We start from the raw sequence: 24,532 nt of genomic DNA on the forward strand, positions 1-24,532 counted from the left end.
CCTCTGCTTTGTTTCTTTTAGTGGTGCTTTTATGTATTTAATGGATGTGTTCAAATTTATGAGGGGCTTCAATATGGGGAAACTGTTCCCACAGGCAGGAAAGTTGGTAATCAGAGAATACAGATCTAAAATAATTACCACAGACTTGGTAAAAGAACCCAGAGGGGGAAATGAAGTGATTTTGTTTTAAGCAGCGGTTTATGTTTTGAAATGTGCTGACACCAAAACAGTGGACCGAATGGCTTCCTTCTGCGCCATGGGTTTCTATACGTATGGCCCTAGATTATATTACAATGAATAAATCAATCTTTAGCGTAAAATGCTAAATGAGGAAGTTGCTGAAATGTGTTGTGGAATCAATAAGCTTCCTTGTTGCTTAAGATGCACATTTCATGAGGAACAATTACTCAATTCAGAACGTTAGTTAATTTCCTACAAGTTGATTGATTAAAATAACTTACTGGCTTAACTGAATGGATTAAATGGTGTACTCAAGGCAAGTAGGATTAGATGCTTGCATCTTTACTGAGGCATTATGGCCCCGTTGTGCCTGATCTTGCATTTTCAGTAAAAATTCTCTCTTAGACCATTTATGAGGTTTAAATATCTACATACATCTACTCCCAAAAGAAAATTAGATAAATAATTCTAAGGCATAGTATGAAATTTAAACAGAAAATGCTGGAAATTCTCAGTCGGTTTGGTAAAATAATTCTATTTTGTTCCCTCCCCCCCTCCTCCCACCACTTCTCCCCCGACTCCAAAGTTGGGCATAAACCCAAGCAATGTCAATTCTGAAGACTTGGGAAGAGATCAGGAGGTGAAGTTAATGCCAGGACAGATCCTTCATATTGTCAATCGGCTCTATCCATACACCATCCACTTTGAAGAAGAGAGCTCAGAAAAGGAGGCGCTGCCACCAAAGAGACCCTACAAAGAGATTTCTCCAAACAGCAGTTCCAACACGTCAAATAAATATCTTAAGACCAAGGGCTCCAATCCAAGGGAGCACCACACATTTAACACAAAGCCCGAAAAGAAGCAAGAGAAGAACAAGGACGGGCACACAACAGAAGATAGAAGCAACTTGGTGACTCGGGTGAGCTCTGCTGAGGCCTCTAGGAGAAAAGTAATTGATGGATTGGATTTAACTTGACCCATCTCACGTGGTAATATGTTTGAAATAGCACCACCTTCATTTATACCTCATTGCCCGGCCCCCCTCTTTCAGCAGCTAAATGTCCCTTAGTTATAATTTCTCTTTAAAGTCCGCAAGTTAGAGGCAGGGGTGCAGTGAATGGTAGGCAGGATTCAATCCCGCTAATAAAAATCAACTGATGATTTTCAAATGATGAAGAGAGAATCTTTGCTACATGAACACTGCATTCAGAAAGGGAATGCAACGTTCTTCATTTCATTCGCTTATCTATGCATATATTTTTAAGTTTTTTTGAGACTGGTGAAATATGCCTTACCTTGAGCAGGAAGAGTGGGGTGTTCTATGTGCCTACTTACTCCCAAGACAGCACCCTTGTAACTTTACATGTGTATCCCACCCCTTTTACAGAATGCAGATATTTGAAGGTTTTTATTCTTTCATGGGATGTGGGTGTAGCTGGCAAGGCCAGCGTTTGTTGCCCATCCCTAATTGGCCGTGAATTGAGTGGCTTGCCAGTTCATTTCATAGGGCAGTTAAGAGTCAGCCACATTACTGTGGGTCCAGAGTCACATGTAGGCCAGACCTGGTAAGGATGGCAGATTTCCTTCCCTAAAGAACATAAGTGAATCAGATGGGTTTTTAGGACATTCAATGATAGTTTTCATGATCACTATTGCTGAGGCTAGCTTTCAATTCCAGATTTTATTAATTGAATTTAAATTCCACCAGCTGCCTTGATGGGATATGAACCCATGTCCCCAGAGCAGGAGCCTGGGCCTCTGGATTACTAGTCCAGTAACACTATCACTCTCCCCCTATAGTTATACCTACAGTCACAAAAAGTCTGCTCACAAATATATAAAATTAGGTGTATGGTAGCATAGTGGTTATGTTGCTAGTAATCCAGAGGCCTGGACTAAAGATTCAGAGAGTCGAGTTCAAATCCTACCTCAACAGCTGGGTAATTCAATTAAATTCAGTTAATGAAATAGATATAGAATACAAATAGTGGTGACCTTGGAACTACTGGATTGTCGTAAAAGGTCCTTCAGGGAAGGAAATCTGCTAGTCTGGTTTAGAAGTGACTCCAGAAACACAGCAATGTGACTGACTCTGAAGTGGCCTAGCAAACCACTCAGTTGTATTCAAGAAGGCAGCTCAATAACACCATCCCAAAGGAAATTAGGGATTTTGCTCACATCCGCAGAATGAATAAAATAAAATGAAATGCTTTTCATTATGATTATCTAGACAGTGAGATATTTATGGTCCGAACATCTGTAGGTTGAATAAGTGTATTTCTACTTTGTGCCTTCAGGATTTTCAGGGAATGTGGAGTCAGGGATTAAAAGTCTCCATGCAGGATCCAGAAATGCAGGTACTAAATATTTTTCTTTCCCAAAAATCCCACCTAATTATGATCACGGTTTCTTTGTACCACATTTGGCCCAAATAACATTTCAATTTTTGCATTGTTTATATTGATCAATGTAGCTTATTATTTTTATTCCCCAACAGGTGTATAAAGATGATACAGTTGTTGTAATTAAGGACAAATATCCAAAGGCCCGTTTTCATTGGCTGGTTTTGCCGTGGGACTCCATCTCCAATCTGAAGGCAGTGAGGAGGGATCACTTAACTCTTCTCCAACACATGCACCAAGTTGGCCAGAAGCTGGTGCGAGAATGTCTGGATTCTGACACATTGAAATTTCGATTGGGTTACCATGCTATTCCTAGCATGAGGTGAGAGGAGTTTATTTTCACATTGATGTCTGTAGACAGTCCTTTGCTGTAAGTATCTAACACTAGAGCACGCTTCAGGGTTTCAGAGTGACTAGTCAGTAGAGTGAATACATGGAGCATTTGGAAGAACATTCCTGTCTTACCTGTAGTTGTATTGGAACACACAGGTTTAAATTGGCCTGCAAACTGTATTCAGATAGGCATCTATTTATAATGGTGCCTCTCAGGAACTTTGCTTTATGTATAGTGAATTACTTTGAGTAGAATGCCTGTTGTTATGTAAGCACCGGTGCCAATTTTCTCAAGCACAAGGACCTCCAAACAAGAATTGTTTGTGCTACCAGTCCATTTGCTTTGACTCTTGGGATAATGTTAGTCAAAAACACTGGAAGTCCCTGGTTCTTCAGAGTGCAGCCGTTGGGATCTTTAACGTCTACCTGAACCACAGGAGCAGGTCGATGGGGGCTCAGTTTAATGGAAAAGAGTACTTCCTCTACTACACAGCTGTTCTTTAGGCTCAAAGCCTGGAGTAGATTTGAATCCATAACTTTATGACTCAAGTGAGATTGCTGCCAATTGTACAACAGGGCATCCAAATTGGTGTTTATAGGTGTTTAAGCATAATTCAAAGCAGATATTTCTGTGCATAAATAGCAAAAAAGTGGTCTGGTGTTTGCTTTTAAAACTGCATCCATCTAAAACAAGGCAAGTTTAAACATAATAAGGTATACTTGGGTTATTTTGTCGTAAATCTTTGAGGTTAATACTGATTGTGAACTTATTAGTATACAGTTTTTATTGCTGCTATTAAGAACATAAGGAATTGGAGGTGATGTTTATATGTCTCCTTGAGCTGGCTCCGTTATTTAAGTGAGATCAAGGCTGATCTTCCATTCAACTCCACTTTCCAGCTCTATCCCCACCTCTTAGTGGAAAACATCAATCTCTGACATGAATATACTCAATGGCTGAGCATCAACAGCTCCCTGGGGTAGAGAATTCTAAGGATTCACAACCCCCTGAGTGAAGAAATTTCTTTTTTTCAAATTCCTTCATGGAATGTGGACGTCACAGGCAAAGCCAGCATTTGCTGCCCATCCCTAATTGCCCTTGAGAAGGTGGTGGTGAGCCACCTTCTTCACCTACTGTAGTCCATGTGGTGTAGGTACACTGACAGTTGCTAGGTGTTCGGTTTTATAGTGGTTTCTGTAATGGTTTGGTACAGCTGTGTGACTTGCCATGCCATTTCAGAGGGCAGTTAAGAGTCAACCACATTGCTGTGGGTCTGGAGGCATGTTGGCAAATTTCCTTCCCTTGAGGGCATTAGTGAACCAGATGAGTTTTTACGACAATCAATGGCACCAATACAGCATACAGAGACTAGCTTTCAATTCCAGATCTTTATTAATTTAAATTTCACCAGCTGCCGTGGGGGATTTGAACCTGTCTCCCTAGGGCATTAGCTTGGGCCTCTGGATTACTACTCCAGTGACATCACTACTACACCACCATCTCCCCCTCATCTCGGTCCTAAGTTGCCAACCTCTTATTCTGAGACTGTGACCCCCGAGGCCTAGACTTTCCAGCCAAGGGAAACAACTTCTTAGTACTGAAGCTGTCAAGCTCCTTAAGCATTTTATACTTTCATTGAGATCACCAAAATTGCAACTAACCTTAATTTGGTCAGACTATCTGTTGTAAAATATTGCAGTATTATAGTTCTTCATTGACTTTGTAGAAAGCAGCAAAATGTCGAACATTTAATCATTTTTTTCTCCTCTCTTTCCTCCTGTGCCCTTTCACCAGCCACATTCACCTTCATGTGATCAGCCAAGACTTTGATTCCCCATGCTTGAAGAATAAAAAGCATTGGAATTCATTTAATACAGATTATTTCCTGGAATCAGAAGGTAAGCAGAACATCCACTTCAACCCATGACTTTCAAAAGTTTCTGCATTGGGTGCACTCCCAGTGTGTCTGCTGTGGCTCAGTGGGTAGCATTTTCACCTCTGAATCAGAAGATTCTGTGCTCAAGTTTCACTCCAGAACATGAGCACCGATAATCCCTGATAAGGCTGAGAATCCCAGTGCGGTACTGGAGGTGTGCTTCACTGTCAGAGGTGTTGCCTTTTGAATGAGATGTTAAACTGAGGCTACATTTGCCTCCTCAGATCCTGCAGCACTGTTCTAAGAAGATCAGGGGATTTCTTCCCGGTGTCCTGACCGATATTTATCCCTTAAACATCTCACTAAAAACCGATTCTTTGGTCATTATTGCATTGCTGTTTGTGGGAGCTTGCCGTGCACAATTTGGTGCCACGTTTCCTACATTACAGCGGTGTCTACAGTTCAAAAATATTTCATTTGTTAAGCGCTTTGAGATGTCTGGTTGCTGTGAAAGGCTCTATATTGCTAGGTTTCTTTACTACTTTTCCTAGGACACATGTTCAAGCTGCTGAAAGACTGTAAAATATAAGCAAAATACTTTAGATGCTGGAAATCCGAAATAAAAACAGAAAGTGCTGGAAAAACTCAACAGGTCTGGCATCTATGGAGAGAGAGAAATAGAGTTAACTTTTCAAATCGTATGACTCTTCTACAGAGTTCTGAAGATGAGTCGTACGGACTCGAAACGTTTACTCTGTTTCTCTCTCCACAGATGCTGCCAGACTTCCTGAGTTTTTCCAGCATTTTCTGTTTTTATTTCTGAAAGACTGTGCCAGCTGACCACACTACCATTTATCTACAGCAATAGAAACATGCTGATTAATTCAGCAAACATAAATACCTGAGAACAGACATACCTTGAAACTCTGTTTGGAAGTTTATAATTTGTGTGAAAGAAATTATTGATAGAAAAATTAGGAAATTGTTAAACCTTATTTTTCCATAGGCTGCTTAATAGTTCTGTTGTTGGTTAATAACCTTTTTGCTGTTGAATGTAATGTTTATGGTTATTTCAGTATTTACCATTCCACTCATTTAGCTTTGCCATTTATACTCAAATGACAATAATAATAAATTTAAGTAAGCAGAACACACTTTAGTATTACAGATAATGTACAGCACAGAAACTACCTATTTGATTCAGTTGGGCTGTGCTGGTGTTTATGTTCCACTTGAGCCTCCTCTCACTCTGTCAGCATGTCCTTCTATTCCCCTCTCTCGTGTTTATCTCGTTTCCCCTTAAATTCATCTATACTATTCAACTACTCCCTGTGATAACAAGTTCCACATTCTCACCACTGTCTGGGTAAAGAAGTTTCTCCTGAATTCCTTATTGGATTTATTAGTAACTATCTTATATTTATGGCCTCCTTTTTGGTCTCCCCCACAATTGGAAACATCTTCTCAATGTCTATCCTATCAATCCCTTCATAATTTCAAAGACCTCTCTCAAGGCATCCACCTGCTCAGTTTTCCTTGATAGTTATAACTTCTCAGTTCTGGTATCATCAGCTGCACTCATCCAGTCAAGTGGGGAGTATCCCATCACATTCCTGACTTGAGTTGTAGAGGGTGCACAGTCTTTGGGGACTCAGGAGGTCAGTTAATCACCACTGAATTCCCAGTCTCTGACCTGCCCTTGTAGCCACAGTATTTATATGGCTGGCCTACTTAAGTTTATGGTCAATGATGACCCCAAGGATGTTGATTGTGGGAGAATTCAGCAATGGTAATGCTGTTGAATGCCATGACAGAGTTAAAAGGAAGTAATAATTGGAGCCTTTCAGAAAGGTACGGCAATAATCTTGGGGGAGTTTTAATTTACTTACAGACTGGAAAAATCAGATGGGCAGAGGTAGCATAGATGAGGAGTTAACAGAAATAAAAATACCTGGAAAAACTCAGCAGGGATGACATAGAGAAAAGGACAAAGAGGTTTTGAAGGTGGTGATATTATCTAAGGAATGTGCTAATAAGTGACATTAAGGGTCAACACCTTTTTGTCCTTTTGTCCATGACATCTTTTGACGATCTCCACCTATCACTGGCCCTCTATCCAGCTCTACTGCCCCACCCCAGCTTAAACCAGCTTATATTTCACCTATTTTCTATTTTGCCTTAGCTCTGTTGAAGAGTCATACGGACTTGAAACGTTAACTGTGTTCCTCTCCGCAGATGCTGTCAGACCTGAGCTTTTCCAGGTATTTTTATTTTTGTTTTGGATTTCCAGCATCCACAGTTTTTTGCTTTTATCGAGGAGTTAACAGAATATTTTCAAGATAGTTCTTAGAACAGCATGTTCGGGAGCCAACTAGAGAGCAGGCTATACTAGGCCTGGTATTGTGCGACAAGATAGGATCAATTGATAAACTCATAGTGAAGGCACGACTAGGAGCAGCGATCATAATATGATTGATTTTTACATTCAGTTTGAGGGAAAGAGGAGTGGGTCCAAGACTAGTATTTTAAACTTAAATAAGGGCAATTATGAGGGCATGAAAGCAGAGCTAGCTAAAGTGAACTGGCAAATGAGGTTAAGGGGTAGGTCAACATAAGTTTAGTGGCAGACTTTTAAAGGGATATTTCAGAATATACAGAATAGATACATTCCAATGAGAAAGAAAAATTCCAAGGGGAGGACCCACCATCTGTGGTTAACTAAGAAAGTTAAAGTTCGTATCAGCATATTGCAGTATCTTTACAGTGTAGAAGGAGGCCATTTGGCCCATTGAGTCTGCACTGGCTCTCTGAAAGAGCATTCCACCTAGTTCATTCCCCTGCTTTATCCCCATAACCTTGTACATTCTCACTTTTCAGGTAGCAATCCAATTCCCTTTTGAATACCTTGATCGAAGCCGCCTCCACCACTCTTTCTGGAAGTTCATTCCAGACTCTAACCACATTTACTCCTTTTGCCAATTATTTTGAATCTGTACTCTCTAGTTCTTGATGCTCTCTTGACTGGGAACAGTTTCTCACTATTTACCCTGTCCATCCCCTCAGGATCTCGAATAACTCTATTAAGATTCCTCTCGGCCTTCTTTTCTCCAAGGAAGACGGTCTCAACCTCTCCAATCTATCCTCATAGCTGCAGTTCTTCATCCCAGGAATCAATCTTGTGAATCTCCTCTGTACTCTTTCCAATGCCTTCACATCCTTCCACAATTATGAACGCAGTACTCCAGATGAGGCCTAACTAGTGTTTTATACAAGTTCAACATGACATCCTTACTCTTGTACTCAATGCCCCTGTTAATAAAGTCTAAGATACTAAATGCGTTGTTAACTGCTCTCTCAACATGCCCTGCCACCTTTAATGACCTATGTACATATACACTGAGGTCCCTCTGTTCCTGCACCTCCTTTAGAGGCTCTCCCTTTATACTGTCTCAACATATCTTTCCTGCCAAAAAGAATCATTTAAAGAAAAAGCATATATTTGCACAAAGACGGGTGGCAGGTCAGAAGGTTGGACAGAATATAAAGAACAGCAAAGAATGACAAAAAGATTAATAAGGAGGGAAAAATTAGAGTACAAGTTAAAGCTAGCTAGAAATATAAAAACAGATAGTAAGAGTTTCTATAGATATTTAAATAAGAAAGGACTTAACAAAGTTAGCATTGGTCCTATAGAAAGTGAATCTGGAAAATAAGGAGATGGCAAATGAATTGAACAAGTATTTTGCACTGATCTTCACTATAGGGGATACAAACAACATCCCAGAAATAGCTGTAAATCAGGAGATAGAAGGGAGGGAGAACTCGGGAAAATTGCAGTCACCAGGAAAGTGGGACTTAGCAAATTTTTGGAGTTACGGGCTGACAAATCCCTGGGTCCTGATGGACTTCATCCTAGGGTCTTAAATGAAGTGGTTATCGAGATAATTAATGCATTGGTTTTAATTTTCCAAAATTCCCTAAATTTGGGGAAAGTTTAATTAGATTGGAAAATAGCAAATGTAACTCCTTTTCAAAAAGGGAGGGAGACACGAATCAGGAAACTTTAAGCCAGTTAGCTTAACATCTGCCATAGGGAAAATGTTGGAAAGCTATCATTAAAGATGTTATGGCAGGGCACATGGAAAAATTCAAGGCAATCAGGCAGAGTCAACATGGTTTCTCTGTTCATAGATGCTGCCAGACTTGCTGAGTTTTTCCAGCATTTTCTGCTTTTATTTCAGATTTCCAGCTTCTGCAGTATTTTGCTTTTATCATGTTTAATTTATTAGAGTTATTTTAGGAGTCACATGGTGGTTGTACTGTACTCAGATTTCCAGGAGGCATTTGTTAAGGTGCCAAATCAAAGGTTATTGCAGAAAATAAAAGCTCATGGTGTAGGTGGTAACATATTGGCATGGATAGAAGATTGGCTAGCTACCAAGAAACAGAGTAGGCATAAATGGGTCGCTTTTTGGGTGGCAGAATGTAATGAGTGGTGTGCCACAGGGATCAATGCTGAGGCCTTAGCTTTTTACAGTTTATACAAATGACTTAGATGAAGGGACAAAGGTATGGTTGCTGATGACACAAAGATAGGTAGGAAAGTAAGTTGTAAAGAGGACATGAGGCTACAAAAAGAAATAAATAGGTTACGTTAAGTTTAGCCAGAGACTGGTGAATCTATGGAATTCATTGCCACAGAAAGCTGTGGAGGCCAGGTCATTGAGTGTATTTAAGACCGAGATAGATAGGTTCTTAATTGGTAGGGGGATCAAAGGTTACAGAGAGAAGGCGGGAGAATGGGGTTGAGAAACTTATCAGCCATGATTGAATGGTGGAGCAGACTCGATGGGTCGAATGGCCTAATTTCTGCTCCTGTCTTATGTCTTAAGTGAGTGGGCAAAGATCTGGCAAATGGAATATAATGTGGGCAAATGTGAAATTGTATAGTTTGGGAGGAAGAATAAAAAGGAAACATGTTATCTAAATAATGAGAGATTGCCAAGTGCAGATTCATAGGGATCTGGGTGACCGAGAGCATGAATCACAAAAGGCTATTATGCAGATACAGCAAGTAATCAGGAAAGTTAAGAGAATGTTATTGTTTATTGTGAGGGCAATTGAATGCAAACAGGAGGGAGGTTATACTTCAGTTGTACAGGGCACTGGTGAGTCCACATCTGGAATACCATGTACAACATTGGTCTGCTTATTTAAGGAAAGATGTTAATACGTTAGAAGCAGTTCAGAGAAAGTTCACTAGTCTAATACCTGGAATGGATGAGTTGTCTTATGAGAAAAGGTTGGGCAGTCTATGCTTGTACCACTGGAGTTTGGAAGAGTAAGAGGCAACTCGATCGAAACCTTTAAGATCCTGAAGGGGCTGGACAGGGTGGATGTGGAAAGGATGTTTCCTCTTCTGGGCAAATCTAGAACTACGGGTCACTGTTGGGATGAGGAGAATTATTTTTCTGAGGATTGAGCACCTTTGGAACTCTGCTTCCACTGCCTTTTGAGGAAGAGAGTCTTTGACTATTTGATAAGCAGAGGGGTGAAAGGTTATTGGGGGTAGGCAGGAGGTTACAATCAGATCAGCCATGATCTTATTGAATGGTGGTGCAGGCTCAAGGGGCCGAATGGCCTACTCCTAATTCATATGTTTATATGTTCCTATGGGGAGATGGTTAGAGTCTTTCTTGTTCAAGGTAGTCATTGCCTGGCACTTGTGTGGTATGAATGTTACTTTCTCTAAATCTCAATGCTGTTCATGTTTTGCTGCATGTGGGCCCAGACTGGTTCATTTTCGGAGGAGTCACAAATGGTACTAACCACTACTCATCAGTGAACACCCTCACATCTGACCCGATGATGGGAGGAGAGGTCATTGATGAAGCAGCTAAAGAAAAATAAAGGCAGAGGAGAGGCACTAAGTGAATTGCTCCTTTAGAGGGCTGACACAAACACAACAGGCTGAATGGCCTCCTTCTGTGCTGTAACCATTCCATGATTCTGTCCTGTAAGATGGTTGTAGCTGGAACACTACCCTGAGGAACTCCTGTAGCAATGTCATAGGGCTGAGATGATCGGCCTCCAACAAGCACTGCCATCCTCCTTTGTATTCAGTATAGCTCCAGCCGGTGGGGATTATTCCCTTTTACTCGTGTTGGGCCAAGAAGGGTTGAGGATAGTCCAAGCTTATTTTATCAAGACACTCTGAGCAAGAAGAGGGGACTCCCCTCCTTTGGCTCTGACAAAATTCCAAATTGTTCCCCTGCTATTGAGTGAGGGTTTTTGCTCCATCCAGCCAACTTCTTCAGACCTTAACTGTCGCCAACTTGTTTATTTTTTAAAATGTGGACAAACAGGAAGGTAAGAACATTTCCTGAAGTTTGATCATACTAATGCAATACTAATGCTTTTTTAAAAAACTAAACTAGATGTGATGAAGATGGTAGAACGAGATGGAAAGGTGGCAGTCAAGGATGGAATGGCTGAGCTGTTAAAAATGCCACTCATGTGCCATGTCTGCCAGCAGCAACAATCCACCATGCCACAGTTGAAAGACCACTTGAAAAAGCATTTTGCTTGAAACGTTCGGCTGTCCCCAATGCATCTGCGAGTATCCCCAACGACCTTGACTCAATGGATTTCTGTTCAGTATTCAGCTGTGCAGGTTAACGAGAGCCATTCGTTAGTGGCGGAAATGACCAATGAAGAATGTTGAAGCATTCTGATGAAATCCCACCCCCCCAACTGTTGTGTACTTGCCTTGTAACCTTGCTAAATGTCAAAACTCTGTTATCTGCTGACAACATTCTGCTGTTTCACTGGGGGACTGTTGGTATTCAACGGAAGACTGTTTTACATTGTTGTTTTTAACCTTCAGCTACCTTTAGAATGTGATGGATAAGTCAAACAGAAATTATTCCAGTGCTGTAGCCAAAGTTACATACCTTATTTAGACCATTACAACACTGGTAAACACAAGTTATCTAAATCAGCCCCATCTCCCAGAATGGGAGAAGTAACAATTCCTGTATTGTCAGGGAGGGATGAAGAGAGAGAGTTCTAAACTTATGATTCCAGGAAATGCATCCACGTGTCAATTATGCTTGCTGACACAATGTGTTGAAAACAGTTGTTAGATTAATAAATTTAATTTGAATAAAGTTGAACAGGTTAATCCATCACAGTTGATTTATAGAAAAAAATTGCACCTGAAACTGGAACAGTACAATATATCCTAGTGGAAGGGAAAGGCTGTGATTTAATTTAATTTAATCTAATTTGTGTTAATTTGGTTACAAAAGATAAATTCAAAAATTCTAATTTTCTGAACATTTGAGGATATGGTTATTTTATTAAAAGAGCATCATTCATTATCGATGTGTAATTGATGTACAGGTATTTTTGCCCATCCAAGTCCCTGCTATAACTCTTCAGCAGTCTTTGACCTAAACTACTCTCTGGCTGCTGTCTCAGGCTTGACTCCCTCCAAAATAAACCTACAGCTGCCCTGTGTTGCTCTTGGCATCCTCCGAATGGCTGATTGAGGTACTTGGCGATGACTAATAATGAGCAGTGACACTCAACTACCTCTTCTTAAGCTCTCGTTGACCCAGTTCTTACCCCTCCCCCCCAACCCCCTATCAACTCATTGCCAACCTCTCACTTCCCACCCTACCCCCCAACTAATGACCCCGTGGACACTGTCAGCAGATTAGATCTCAGTGCCCCTCTCCACAACTCCCACTAGAATGTCCGTTCTTGTGAGCAAGGCCCTTTTTCATCCATGAGTCTATTGTGGATGATTGCATCAACATCATGGACTTTATGGAAACCTGGCTGAGGGGTGATGACACCTTCCCCCTAACTGAAGCTGCCCTTCCTGGCTATACCTTCCGGACTATCGTGGTGGTGTGGCTCTTATCACCAAATCTCACCTTGGCCTGAACTCTTATTGCTCTGGCGCTTTCTCCTTTCTGCATCTCACCTTATTCCACCTCTTCCTCTTATCTCTCATTCAAAATCCTTGTTCTTTAACGCCCACCCAAGTACAATTTTAAAAAAAAGCCTTCTCACTGGGATATCTTCATTGCTTTCCTCCCTCAGCTTCTGCATTGAGCGACTTCTCAGCCTTGCTGATTTCAAACTCCATCTCAACTCATCATGTTCTCTCTCCTCACCTCCTCCCCCCCCCCAAGAAAAAAAACCCTATCACCAACCCTGGGGAGAAAAGAAGTCCCAATTCACTTACAACTGCATTTTCAAAATCCCAGCTGTCTAACCTTTGACTTTCCACAACATTTTATCGTGACTGATTTGCTCAACAGCACCTTCACCTCCACCTTTGAAGCTGCTGAAACCATTGCTCTCTTTCATCCTGGCTATTCTCCCTGATTTAGTTCTCATCTCCGCTCCCTTATATCCAAGGGACGCAGGCTTGAATGGATATGGCAAGACAACTTGCTTAGCCGTTTACGATCATATCTTGTGGGACCACCAGCAGCACTATCGAAGCCCTGCTCCTGTCTGCTAAAGCTGCTCACTGTCCCAGGATAATGTTGGAATGCAAAGGTAATTCTGGCTTCTTTATTGCAAACCATCATAAATCCCTCTCCTCCACCCTCACCTCTTACAAGAAGTGTGAGGAGCTTGTGGATTTCTTTTGCCACTAAGATTGTGGCTATCTTCCCCTAGCCCATGAAGCCAAACTTTCTCTAAAGTTCCCACTGTCCTGACCCTGAGCTTGCGTCATTCTCTAGTTTCTGTCCTATCTCCCATCATACCTTCTCTGAGTTCATTGTGTCCACAACACCCACCTCATGTTTCCTCAACCCTATTCCAGCTTCATGATCACCCAACTTTCCCTCCTAGCTCCATTGTTAGATGATGGTGTTAATGGTTTTTTCTCTTCAGGTACTGATGTTCTTCTTCAAATTTGCTGTCATCACTCCTCTCCTCAAAAGAAAACTCTTGACCACCCCCCACCCAACCTTGAAAGCTACCAACTTCCCTTTCCTCTCCAAAGTCCTTCAGCATGTTGATGCATCCTAAATCTGTGCTCATCTTTCCTGGAACCCCTTGTGCAAATCCCTCCAATCAGATGTGCCCCTGCCACTGTACTGAAATTGCTCTTTTCAAATTCACAAATGACACCCTGTGTGACAATTACAAAGGTAAACTGTTTTTCCTCACCCTTCTTGAACTGTCTGCAGCCTTTGACATACCGTCCACCTAGAACGCCTCTCCACTGTTGTCCAGCTGGGTTAGACTGGTTTCATTCTTATCTAATCGTAGCCAGAGAATCACCACCCTCCCACATTGTTACTTCTGGTGCCTCCAAAGGATCGATTCTTGCCCACCTATATTGCACCTACATCCTGCCCCATGGAAATATTTGAAAACATAGCATCAGTTTTCACATGTATGCTGATGATACACAGCTGTACCTCACCACCACCTTTCTTGTCCCTTCATTGTTTCCAAGTTATCAAACTGCTCGTCAAACACCCATTACTGGATGAGCAGAAATTTCCTCCAATTAAATATTGGGAAGACTGAAACCATTGTCTTTGGTTCCCCACTACAAGCTCTATTCCCCAGGCACTGAGTCTCTCTCTCTCTCTCTTCCTGGCATCTCTCTGAGGCTAAACCAGACTATTTGCAACCTTTATTATATTTGACTAAACAACCAAACAAAGTAGGCAGCAGCCATTCTCGGGTTTGTTGCCCATGGCAATGCCTTGACCAACCAGAGTCAACTTGCCTGGTTTCAATTTAAACACAGCTTGACAGTTCACTGTCAGTTATCAGTTAACTCCATGGCAACACCCCTACTAATCAGAGTCCACTTGCCAACCAATTGACACTCTCTTGCAGTATAAATTGTTGTTCCTTGTACAATTTGGTATTCTTGCAAATTGTCCTGATGAGTTCAAGACAAAAAGCTTTGACAGCATGTCTTTTTTTCAGCAACACTCAAGTTCTGTACTACCAAACAACTATATGTTTTATATTAAATGTGCTATATAAATACAAGTTGTTATTTGTATTTGCTGATTGAGATATTGAATTTCTAAATTCCCCTGGTAATCTAATGGCTAAAGGAACTGGTGTTGTGGCACTACACCACACAGAGCAGAAAGATCCAATTGAATTTCTGGTTTGTGTTTCCTGATGTAGCTCATGGCAGCTGGAGCAGCAGTTGAAGCACTGCAAGTGACTCTGGGTCAGGCTATTTGAGCATGTATGGACATCCAGTGAAGACAGGCTTGTACAATGCCCCTCACAGCAAAAACACCTCCTGACATTTTGTCTTTAGACTTGCAGTTTTGCCAGTTCAGATCTGGCAGGCACTGCCTAGAAGGGTGATGGAAGCAGACTCACTATTGGTTTCAAAAAGGAATTGGAAAAATATTTGAAGGAGAAATGATTACAGGGCTATGGGGGGGAATGGGACTAATTGGCTAGCTCTTTCATAGAGTTAGGATAGGCATGATGGGCTGAATGGCTTCCTATACTGTATCATTCTGTGATAACCCATAGACCTCTTACGTAATCATCAAGTTCTGTACTGGAATTTAATTTAAGATTTGTCATTTTTTTGCTGTCATAACCAATGCTTCGTTATTCTGGCACCCAGTTATCTTTCCATTTTCCATTCGTACTTATAAAGTATCTTTAGCCTAGAAAAATGACCCACGGTGTTTCTCTGAAAGGGGCATATGATAAAGAATGGAAGCAAAGAAGGAGTTAGTAAGAATGGGCTACCAAAAATGTGGTCACATTTTTAAGGAAGGTGGATGGGTTTAGGGAGGGAATTCCAGAGCTTTGTATCTACCTGGCTACCAGTAGCTGGGTGAAGGAAGAAGTTGCATAGGAGACTAGAGGCAAAGAAATTGAGAGTTTTGGCTGGGGTGGTGATTATAGGATCGCTTGGAAATGGGGAAGCGAAAGAGGTGTTTAAAAAGAGAATGTTAAATTATGGTGGAGTGGTTTGAGGATGGTGTGATGGCTGAGCAGGATTTGATGCAAGATAGGATATTGGTAACAAGAGTTTTAGGTGAGCCAATGTTTCTGGAGGATGGTAGGCCTGTCTGGAGAGCTTTGGAATAGGTTTAGAAACAAAGGCAGAAGTGAAGATTTTAGTGGCAGGCCAGTGCCTCAAAAATGGGAAGAGAAGCCATTGGTTGAGGTGGCCAAGACTAGAGCTGGACAAGAGTACAACCAAATGAAAATAGTTCCAATGAGTTAATTAAGAGAGAGAAGTAACTGAAGAGGTTACAGAGATGAGGAGAGACAGAGAGATAATTTATCACTATGTCCCACAATGTAATTAATTGGGGGAGATGGTGGCATAGTGGTAACATCACTAGAGTAGTAATTCCTAGGCTCAGGTTAATGCTGTGGGGACTTGGGTTCAAATTGCACCACAGCAGCTGGTGAAATTTCAATTCAATTAATAAATCTAATCTCAGTAATGGTGACCATGAAACTATCATCAACTGTTGTAAAACCAATCTGGTTCACTAATATGCCTTTAGGGAAGGAAATCTGCCATCCTTCCCTGGTCTGGCCTACATGTGACTCCAGACTCTCAGCGATGTGGCTGATTCTTAACTGCCATCTGAAATAGCCCAGCAAGCCACTCTGTTCAAGGCCAATTAGGGATAGGCAACAAACGCTGGCCTCGCCAGCTAAGTCCACATCCCATGAAAGAATAAAGAGACAAATAATTTTGGTTTGGAACACTTCACAGCTGCCGAAGGCCCGATTGCAGAATATCAAATGGGTTTGCAGAAGAGGGGGCCACAAATCTAAGAGGCCATGTTCAGTAATTATGGAGAGAAAAACTAGTTTGGAGGTGGGTCCAATAGTTTGAAAAACAGGGTGGCCAAGGGTGTTTTTTTAAAATTCTTTCATAGGATGTTGGTGTTGCTGGCAAAGTAATTGCTCTTGAGACGATGGGGGTGAGCCAACGGCTTGAACTGCTGCAGTCCATGTGGTGCAGATATTCTGAGAAATGGACAACAATGGCTGTTTTGAAGGGGTGGTGGGGCTTGGGGGCAGGGGGTTGTGTGGACCAGGTTCTGAGCTTGGGAGTGAGGGGAGAAAGGAATGGGTCGTGGACAAAGTTAGCTCAAAATGGGTGCGGGAGAAGATAGGAGAAAACTAGAGGGAGTTAGGGGTTCAAAACTAAGGTGTCTGAAGGAAGTTTGAGTTGGAGATCAGGGGTGATGGTGTTTGGTATTAGAGGGGGCTGCCTGCCGATGCAGTCAAACAGAAGGTTTCGTCGACTCATTCCTGGGACAGGAAAGTGGAGTTGTGACCACAACCAGATCAGCCATGATCTTATTGAATGGTGGAGCAGGCTCGAAGGGCTGAATGGCCTAAGCCTCCTAGGTCCCATGTTCCAAACAGGTATTTCCTATCTTGGAAATGTATGAGCGTCAACAAAATTAATCTAACCTTTCTGAATCTGGTTGTGTGGCTCCATATTACTGTATTGGTTCTGCATCTTGTTCTTGGTATCATCTGCAAACTCCAAGACATTACATGCAGGTAAACCTCCAAAATAATTATTCAAAATATCAAGTGCCCCAAGACCCATTAATCTCATTTGTAACTACTCTCCAGACTGAAAGTTGCACTCTTAAATGTGCTGTGAACAAGGGCATTTAGGGATGGGCAATAAATGTTGGCCTAGCCAGTGACACCCACATCCCATGAACGAATTAATTAATTTGTACCATCCCTGTGGCCCTGTTTTTAAAAACACAATGCACCCAGACTTATTTGCTACTCCCTAACTGACATGTATTTCATGTACTTCAAAGACGACCAAGGGAGTTCTCTAGTGTCCTGGCCAATCTATACCCACAACCATCACTAAAGCAGATGATTTGGTCATTGCTGTTTGTGGGAGCTTGCTGTGCGCAAATGAGCTGGCGAACTTCTCACCTTACGATAGTGATTGGGCTGAACAGTACTTCACTGGCTGTGAAGCGCCTTGAGACCGCCTAATGTTGTGAAAGGCGCTATAAAAATGCAAGCCTTTCCTACCTTAACCATTAATTATCGTCGCGATCAGTGCCAATATATATATATGTATATATATATAAATACTTCCTGAAAAGTCTCGGATGTGGTAACTGCGGTTCGCTTGTCTGCTGTCTCCATTAGGTTAGCAGGACTCCCTTTCCCCCTGGGTTCAAGTGCTGATATCCTCCAAATGCCACCCGAGTTCTCAAAATAGTTTCAAAGACCACCCCCCCCACCCCGCCCCCCCACCACCTCCTCAGTTGGAGAGAAGAAGGTTCATGATGCACCCGCACATCTGCAGTAACCCGTTTGAACGAAGTCATCTTCAGCAATTTTAATGTACCCCTTCCCCCGCACCACCACCCCCCCCCCCCCCCCACCATTACATTTAGATATATAAAAAATATATATCGTGTGGACTCGTGTGGGGTGGGCTTCCGAACATTATGAGACAGTGTAACTGGTAAACTTCCAGTTCAGGATGGGACGTCAGCCACTTCATTCATCAGCAAAACCCAACTTGGACAGAAGGAATCTCAGATCAACGTGTAATATGACTTGATAATGGCCCCACTGTCTGACGCCCATAGTAACAGCAAAAACAAAGGTTATAAAAAGGTAATAATCGGGAGAGAAACAGCATTGTTATCCCATCTTAATAACGAAAGGCAGCCGCAGAAGGGGCTGGTTTTGCAAATGTAAGGAAATAATTGAAACAGAAACAGCCATGAAATCATCAAATTCACAGCTTCGGAAATGTTCCTTACCGGTGGGGGTTCTGTGCAGGAAATTCCCCTCGAATACCAGCCAGTCGGTGAGATCAGAGCCCAGGATGCCATCCTTGTCCTCAATAGACAGTCTGAGCATCCACCCTGCCAGGGTGGTCAAGGAGGTCAGGGCACTGGTGATTGACATGGGCACGGGCTATTTCAAAGCAGGGTATGGTGGCCATGCCAGGCCTTCAGTTGTCATCTCTTCTATGGTGGGTAGGCCCATGCAACGAAGTGCCAAGACCGGGGACAACCGGCAGGAGAACTACGTGGGCAGTGAGCTGAGAACCCCCATGGAGCTGCGGCTCATTAACCCCCTCCGGCATGGCATCGTGGTGGACTGGAATGGCGCAGAGGCTATCCTGTCCTACGTCTTCGAGAAAGAGCTGAAGGTGCGGCCGGAGGACCACGCCGTGATGGTGGCCGACCCGCCCCTCAGCCCCGTCACCAACCGCGAGAGGATGGCCGAGCTCCTCTTTGAGACCTTCAGCATCCCGGCCATTCACATCACCAGGCAGTCACTGCTGTCCATCTATGCCTATGGGTGCACCAGTGGGTTGGTGGTAGAGAGCGGCCATGGCTCATCTTGTGTGGTCCCCATCCACGAAGGCTACATTATGCCCCACATCACTGCCAGCGTCGACTATGCAGGAAGCGACCTCACCAAGTACTTGCTAAAACTCATCAACCAGAGTGGGCACATGATTTGTGCCAGTGAGTACCACCTGTTGGAGCAAATCAAACAGGAGTATTGTTACACAGCCATTGACTTTGACAGTGAGATGCGGAGTGAGACCAAAGAGTACACGGCACACTATGAGCTGCCTGATGGTAAGATTATCACAGTCGGCAAGGAAAGGATCAAATGCCCCGAGGCCCTCTTCAATCCATCACTCATGGGTTCCAGGGAGGCTGGCCTGCACACAGTGGCTCTGAACATCATCAATAAATGTGACTGTAGCCTGCTAGAGGAAATGTACAAAAACATCCTACTCTGTGGAGGCTCGACCATGTTCTCTGGATTCCGTGTTCGTTTCCAGAAGGAATTAAGGAAACTGGCGCAGGATATGAACCCACAAGTGCAAGCAATTCCTGAGAGGAGATACTCAGTCTGGTATGGAGGGTCAATCCTATCCTGCCTCAAATCCTTCCAACAACTTTGGGTTAGCAAAAAGGATTATGATGAGCGTGGACCATTGGCTATCTATAGGAAATGTTTCTGAAGCTGAAGTTTTAAACATTTGTGACTTTTAAAAAAAATGCAATGCTGATTTCCATTGTTGAATGTAACTTAAATTAATTGGAGAAAAACTGGTTTAAAACTATGGAAACATAATAAAGCCTTATAATTCATGTGATTATTGAAATGGATGATCATGGAGGTTGAGATGTGATTAAAAATAAGGTAGATACCATTTTGTCACATGGATTCTCATTGGAATCTGTTGACTTCGGGTAACAGGACTGTGGGCTGTGCATAGGGTTGCCAACTGTGATAAAATGTATTCCTGGAGGTTTCATCACATGATTTGCCCCTATGCACCAGCCATTAGTCGGCCAACACATCCATCCTCGTGACGTACTGCCTTCCAACGCCAATTGGAAAGCAAAAAGACTCATTACCCAGTTGGATGATGCTCTGGCAGTGTTTACAGCCTGTGACATCGTGAGTTTGTCCTTTCCAATTAAATATTTTTGTACTTCACTAGTGTCTTCTGGAAAGCTACTGAATGCCAGTCCACATTTTTGTTTAAACTTTTCAAATGTCTCTATGACATCACTAGCTTCCCAATTCATCACGGGCTGGAGCTGTATATATTTATTGCTACCGGGCCGTCATTTAATTTTTGCACACTTCACTTGGTTTTTCTCTCTCTGGCACTAATTCGGGTTGATTTTTCAATCTAATTCAGCATTAAATTTGTTTAAAATGTTTGGGTTTTTACTCACAGGCAAACAACCCCGTCTTCTGGTTCCCAGAATTCAAACAAATCAAATTTTTAGACTCAAAATGTTGGAGCTTTATTGTTTGCATTTTTCTCTCCTTAGGCTGAATTTTCCCCTCGTTGGGAGGGGTTGTGCCTCGGGTCTGCGCCACTATTTCACATGGGTGAGACAATTAAGGCCTGCCCAGCGTGATGCTCGCCCGGAAGTGCTGAGCCCTCCCTGTGCAGGCAGGGAGAAGGGGGACTCCCTGAGCCAGGGCCTGCGCTCTTTCACGCATGCACTCGAAAGAGCGCAGAAATCTCCCTAAGGCACCTTTGTGCCTCAGGGAGATTTGTTTAAGTTTTAAACATCTAAATAAAAGAATGAAAAACTTTTAAAACATGTCCCCTCATGTGAGCTGGGACATGTCAATGAATTTTTAAAATAATTTTTATTGAATTTTAAAACACTTCATGAAACCTCATCCCATCCGTGGGAAATTTTTCCCCGTGAAGCTGGTAGACTGATAGATTGTCACTCATCATATAACTGCAGTGCAGCAGGAAAATGTGGCACCCCAGGATATATATTCACATAACAATTAGTTCCTAGCACTTTACGAATTATATAACTAAAGAAATGGTCATCCCAATAGATACCTAATGGGAGAAAGTTTCTACTCATCCAATACTGGATGTCAAACAATGGAATTATTAAACACAATAAAAAATTATTAGCCTAGACAGTTCTGTACCACAAAACACCTCACATTTAACACCAATTAATCCATTGGGGAGTTGCAATATTGTGCAGTTGCATAGAATGACTACAGTTAGCATTTTACCCTTTATCCAGGTAATAATCTCAGATAGTGTCAACTTTGCACCATCAGCAGTATACTTGCAAAGGTGTAGAACTAGCCTTTCCAATACATTATTAGAGAATAGTTTATTATTCTGTGAGGTGTATTCTAAACTAGAATTTAGAGCAGAGGGTTGGTTTCATCACAGGTTTAAGGTTTTGGGTAGGAGACAGTGGGAAAAATGAGGAAGAATTTTTTTTTACACTGCAAGTGGTAATGGCCTCACTGCTTATGATCAATGATTTCAAAAGGAAATTGGATGGGCCACTTGAGGGAAATAAACTTGCAGGCATACGGGGATAAAGCACGGGAATGGGGCTGACTGGATTGCTCTACAGAGAGCCAGCATGGACTCAATGGGGCCGAATGGCCTTGTGCCTACGTGCACAGAGCTCTACTTTTCCGATGAGAATGGTGGTAATCAGCAGTACACTGATGCTATCCTCCATTTCTCTCAAAAAAAACCAATACTTGGTGTCAAACATATTGGATGCACTTGTCTTCCACTTTTAATTCATAATTACATAACTGAGTTTATCGCTAAATCCCTCCATTGCGACATTATGGTGCATCATTGGAATAACAATGCATGTTTTTTTTCAGTCAAGGAATTGTGAAAAATGATTGAATTATATAATTATATCTATTTAAATATAATAATTGAAAATTATCACTCCAAACGATTGTAATTATTTCAATTTGAAACTGAGGAAAATTCCAAGGGGCGAATCTAAAGACTGGCGTTGCAAAGGAGAGGGAAATCCAACCCCAGTTGATTCACATGTCCTTATCCACGGTTCAAACTTGCACATATTTGGATATGAGCGGACGGGCAAAGCGGGGAAATTTGTCTTTAAAGCTGGGCGTCACCGTCACTGAAACTCGTCACTGAAGGAGCTGGTGTGAGGGAGGGGATGACCTGGCAATGGCTTGTGTCTGGTCACCCTGGAGACAGACAGCAAAAAGCTTACAAAAAGGTTAGGCGCCTGACAAGCAAAGCGCATTTTCGTGTCTTGCCAGCCGTCGCTTGTTTGGAGGCTGGAACCCACGCGTGTTGTGTGTGAGGCGAGCGGGAAGGAGGGAAGAGGGAGGACGATGGTCACCAAGCCGGTGAGCCACATGCCCAGGAAGGCAGGGACGCCCCCGCCTTCCACAAAACCCCAGAAATCCACCTCCAGGTTGTCTCAGAGCGTCAGGTCGATGGACGCGAAACCGGCGAAGGTGCTGAAGGAGATCAGATCGGTGATGATTGACCTGGGCACCGGCTACTGCAAGGCTGGCTACGCCGGCCAGCCCAGACCTTCAGTGGTCCTCTCCTCGGTGGTGGGCCGGCCGGTCCAGATGACTGCCAAGACTGGGGACAACCGCCAGGAGAACTACGTGGGCGACGAGCTGGGCAGGTCCGAGCACAAACTCAAGCTGATCAACCCTCTGAGGCATGGCATCGTGGTGGACTGGGAAGCGGTGGAGGCCATCTGGGCGCACATCTTTCACAAGGGCATGAGGATCCTGCCGGAGGAGCATGCAGTGATGCTGGCTGACCCTCCCCTCAGCCCCAGCACCAACAGGGAGAAGATGGCCGAACTCCTCTTTGAGACCTTCAGCATCCCGGCCATGCACATTGCCTACCAGTCCATCCTCTCCCTATATTCTTATGGCCGCACCACTGGCCTGGTGGTGGAGTGTGGCCACGGGGTCACCCACGTAGTCCCAGTGCACGAGGGCTACAACATGCCCCATGTAACAGGCAGGGCTGACTATGGAGGCTCAGATCTCAACGACTATCTGCTCAAACTGCTCAACGAGGCTGGCAACAGGTTCACTGAGAAGGGCCTCCACATTGTGGAGGACATCAAGAAAAAGTGCTGCTACACTGCCGTTAACTTCGACCACGACATGAGCCTGGATATCAATGAGTATCTGGTGGAATATGAACTGCCCGATGGCCACGTCATTGCCATTGGGCAGGAGAGATTCAGGTGCCCCGAAGCCCTTTTCAATCCGTCTCTGATCGGGTCCAAGGAGCCTGGCATTCACTCCCTGGCCTTGCACAGTCTGGACATGTGCGACAGCAACCTCAAGTATGAGATGTACAACAACATCCTCCTGTGTGGGGGCTCCACTCTGTTCGACGGCTTCTCGGACCGTCTGCAGAAAGAAATGAACAAGATGGAACAAGGCATGAACCCCACCGTCCATGCTATACCCGAGAGAAAATATTCAGTGTGGCTGGGAGGCTCCATTATGGCTTCTCTCAAATCCTTCCAGCAGCTCTGGGTCCGCAAGAGAGATTATGATGAACGAGGACCATTTGTCATTTACCGCAAATGCTTCTGAAACTGCTTCTCAGAATCGTGGCCTCATTTTTTTCCGTTGCATATTTTAATTCTTGGTTCGTTTCCGACTTTATAGGTACATCTAATTTATCATGATTGTGCTACCAAGCCGCAACACTTACTGTCATAACTGTAATAAAGCATTTGCAAACTAACTGGTGAGTCTGTTTCTCCCACACCCCACCCTCCCCCACTTTCTATGAAATCTCAAATCTGCTGCCTGCCTAGGGCAGTTCTTGCATGTAAGCAGTTTACTCTTTATGGATCCTAGCTGTGCATTCAGTAGAATGCAACCAAACAGTAGAGAGCTGGCATAAAGTTACTCCGTCTACGCAGCTGTGGAATCAGTGTCTCTGTAAGATCGGTGGCTTTTAACCAGATTAACAGAAATCTGGAATTAATGGGCTCATTTTTTTTAGACATACATGGCCCCCTGATAATTCTAGCATTAATGAACATAGTCCTGAAGATTCAAACTGACCCCAGATTGGTCGACTTTTCAAAGCCAGACCATTTCCTAGCTACCCTGAGATCTTTAGTTCTAACTAAAAGTTGCATTATCTAACAGCCCTCTTGTCAATGATATCACACAACTTTGTAGTACAAAATAACCTTTTAACCAATTAAATATGGGTGAGTGTCAAACAGAAAATCGAACCCTTTATCCAGACACATACTGTAAAACGAAATACAAATATTTCCTCTGTGTAACGTAAACACTGCTTTAAAAATGTATGTCAACATGTAAAGCAGTGTACAATTGTTCTTAAAAGGTTGGTAGTTTATCAAATATTTGGCAGTT

The 24,532-nt window shown here is 42.9% G+C and overlaps 3 protein-coding genes across 6 annotated transcripts in view; all 3 read left to right on the plus strand.

Annotated features, from left to right (window-relative positions):
• aptx (aprataxin) overlaps nt 1-15,489 on the plus strand; it is a 29,870-nt gene extending 14,381 nt beyond the window's left edge. For 3 of the 4 annotated variants that reach the window (XM_041186245.1, XM_041186247.1, XM_041186248.1), the window contains exons 4-8: nt 767-1,129; nt 2,478-2,537; nt 2,678-2,904; nt 4,711-4,814; nt 11,230-15,489. In XM_041186245.1, the coding sequence (XP_041042179.1) occupies nt 767-1,129; nt 2,478-2,537; nt 2,678-2,904; nt 4,711-4,814; nt 11,230-11,381 (906 nt within the window). In that variant the 3' untranslated portion in view covers nt 11,382-15,489. The remainder of the gene's footprint in view (nt 1-766; nt 1,130-2,477; nt 2,538-2,677; nt 2,905-4,710; nt 4,815-11,229) is intronic. The other variant, XM_041186246.1, reaches the window with a different exon arrangement.
• Nucleotides 15,490-18,553: 3,064 nt separating this feature from the next.
• Nucleotides 18,554-20,383, plus strand: LOC121277463 (actin-like protein 7A). Its single transcript, XM_041186986.1, has one exon. It carries the CDS (start codon nt 18,564-18,566, stop codon nt 19,827-19,829), a length of 1,266 nt encoding a protein of 421 aa, XP_041042920.1. The 5' UTR covers nt 18,554-18,563; the 3' UTR covers nt 19,830-20,383.
• Nucleotides 20,384-22,393: 2,010 nt separating this feature from the next.
• LOC121277464 (actin-like protein 7B) lies at nt 22,394-24,283 on the plus strand. Its single transcript, XM_041186988.1, has one exon. The coding sequence runs from the start codon at nt 22,490-22,492 to the stop codon at nt 23,729-23,731; it is 1,242 nt and encodes a 413-aa protein (XP_041042922.1). The 5' UTR covers nt 22,394-22,489; the 3' UTR covers nt 23,732-24,283.
• Nucleotides 24,284-24,532: the final 249 nt, after the last annotated feature.

Source organism: Carcharodon carcharias, chromosome 4, assembly GCF_017639515.1.
Source record: "Carcharodon carcharias isolate sCarCar2 chromosome 4, sCarCar2.pri, whole genome shotgun sequence".
NCBI classification, from domain to species: domain Eukaryota; kingdom Metazoa; phylum Chordata; class Chondrichthyes; order Lamniformes; family Lamnidae; genus Carcharodon; species Carcharodon carcharias.

Excerpts from the sequence above, each read along its gene's own strand:
- LOC121277463 (XM_041186986.1), top strand. The coding sequence starts at position 18,564 with ATGAAATCATCAAATTCACAGCTTCGGAAATGTTCCTTACCGGTGGGG.
- LOC121277464 (XM_041186988.1), top strand. The coding sequence starts at position 22,490 with ATGGTCACCAAGCCGGTGAGCCACATGCCCAGGAAGGCAGGGACGCCC.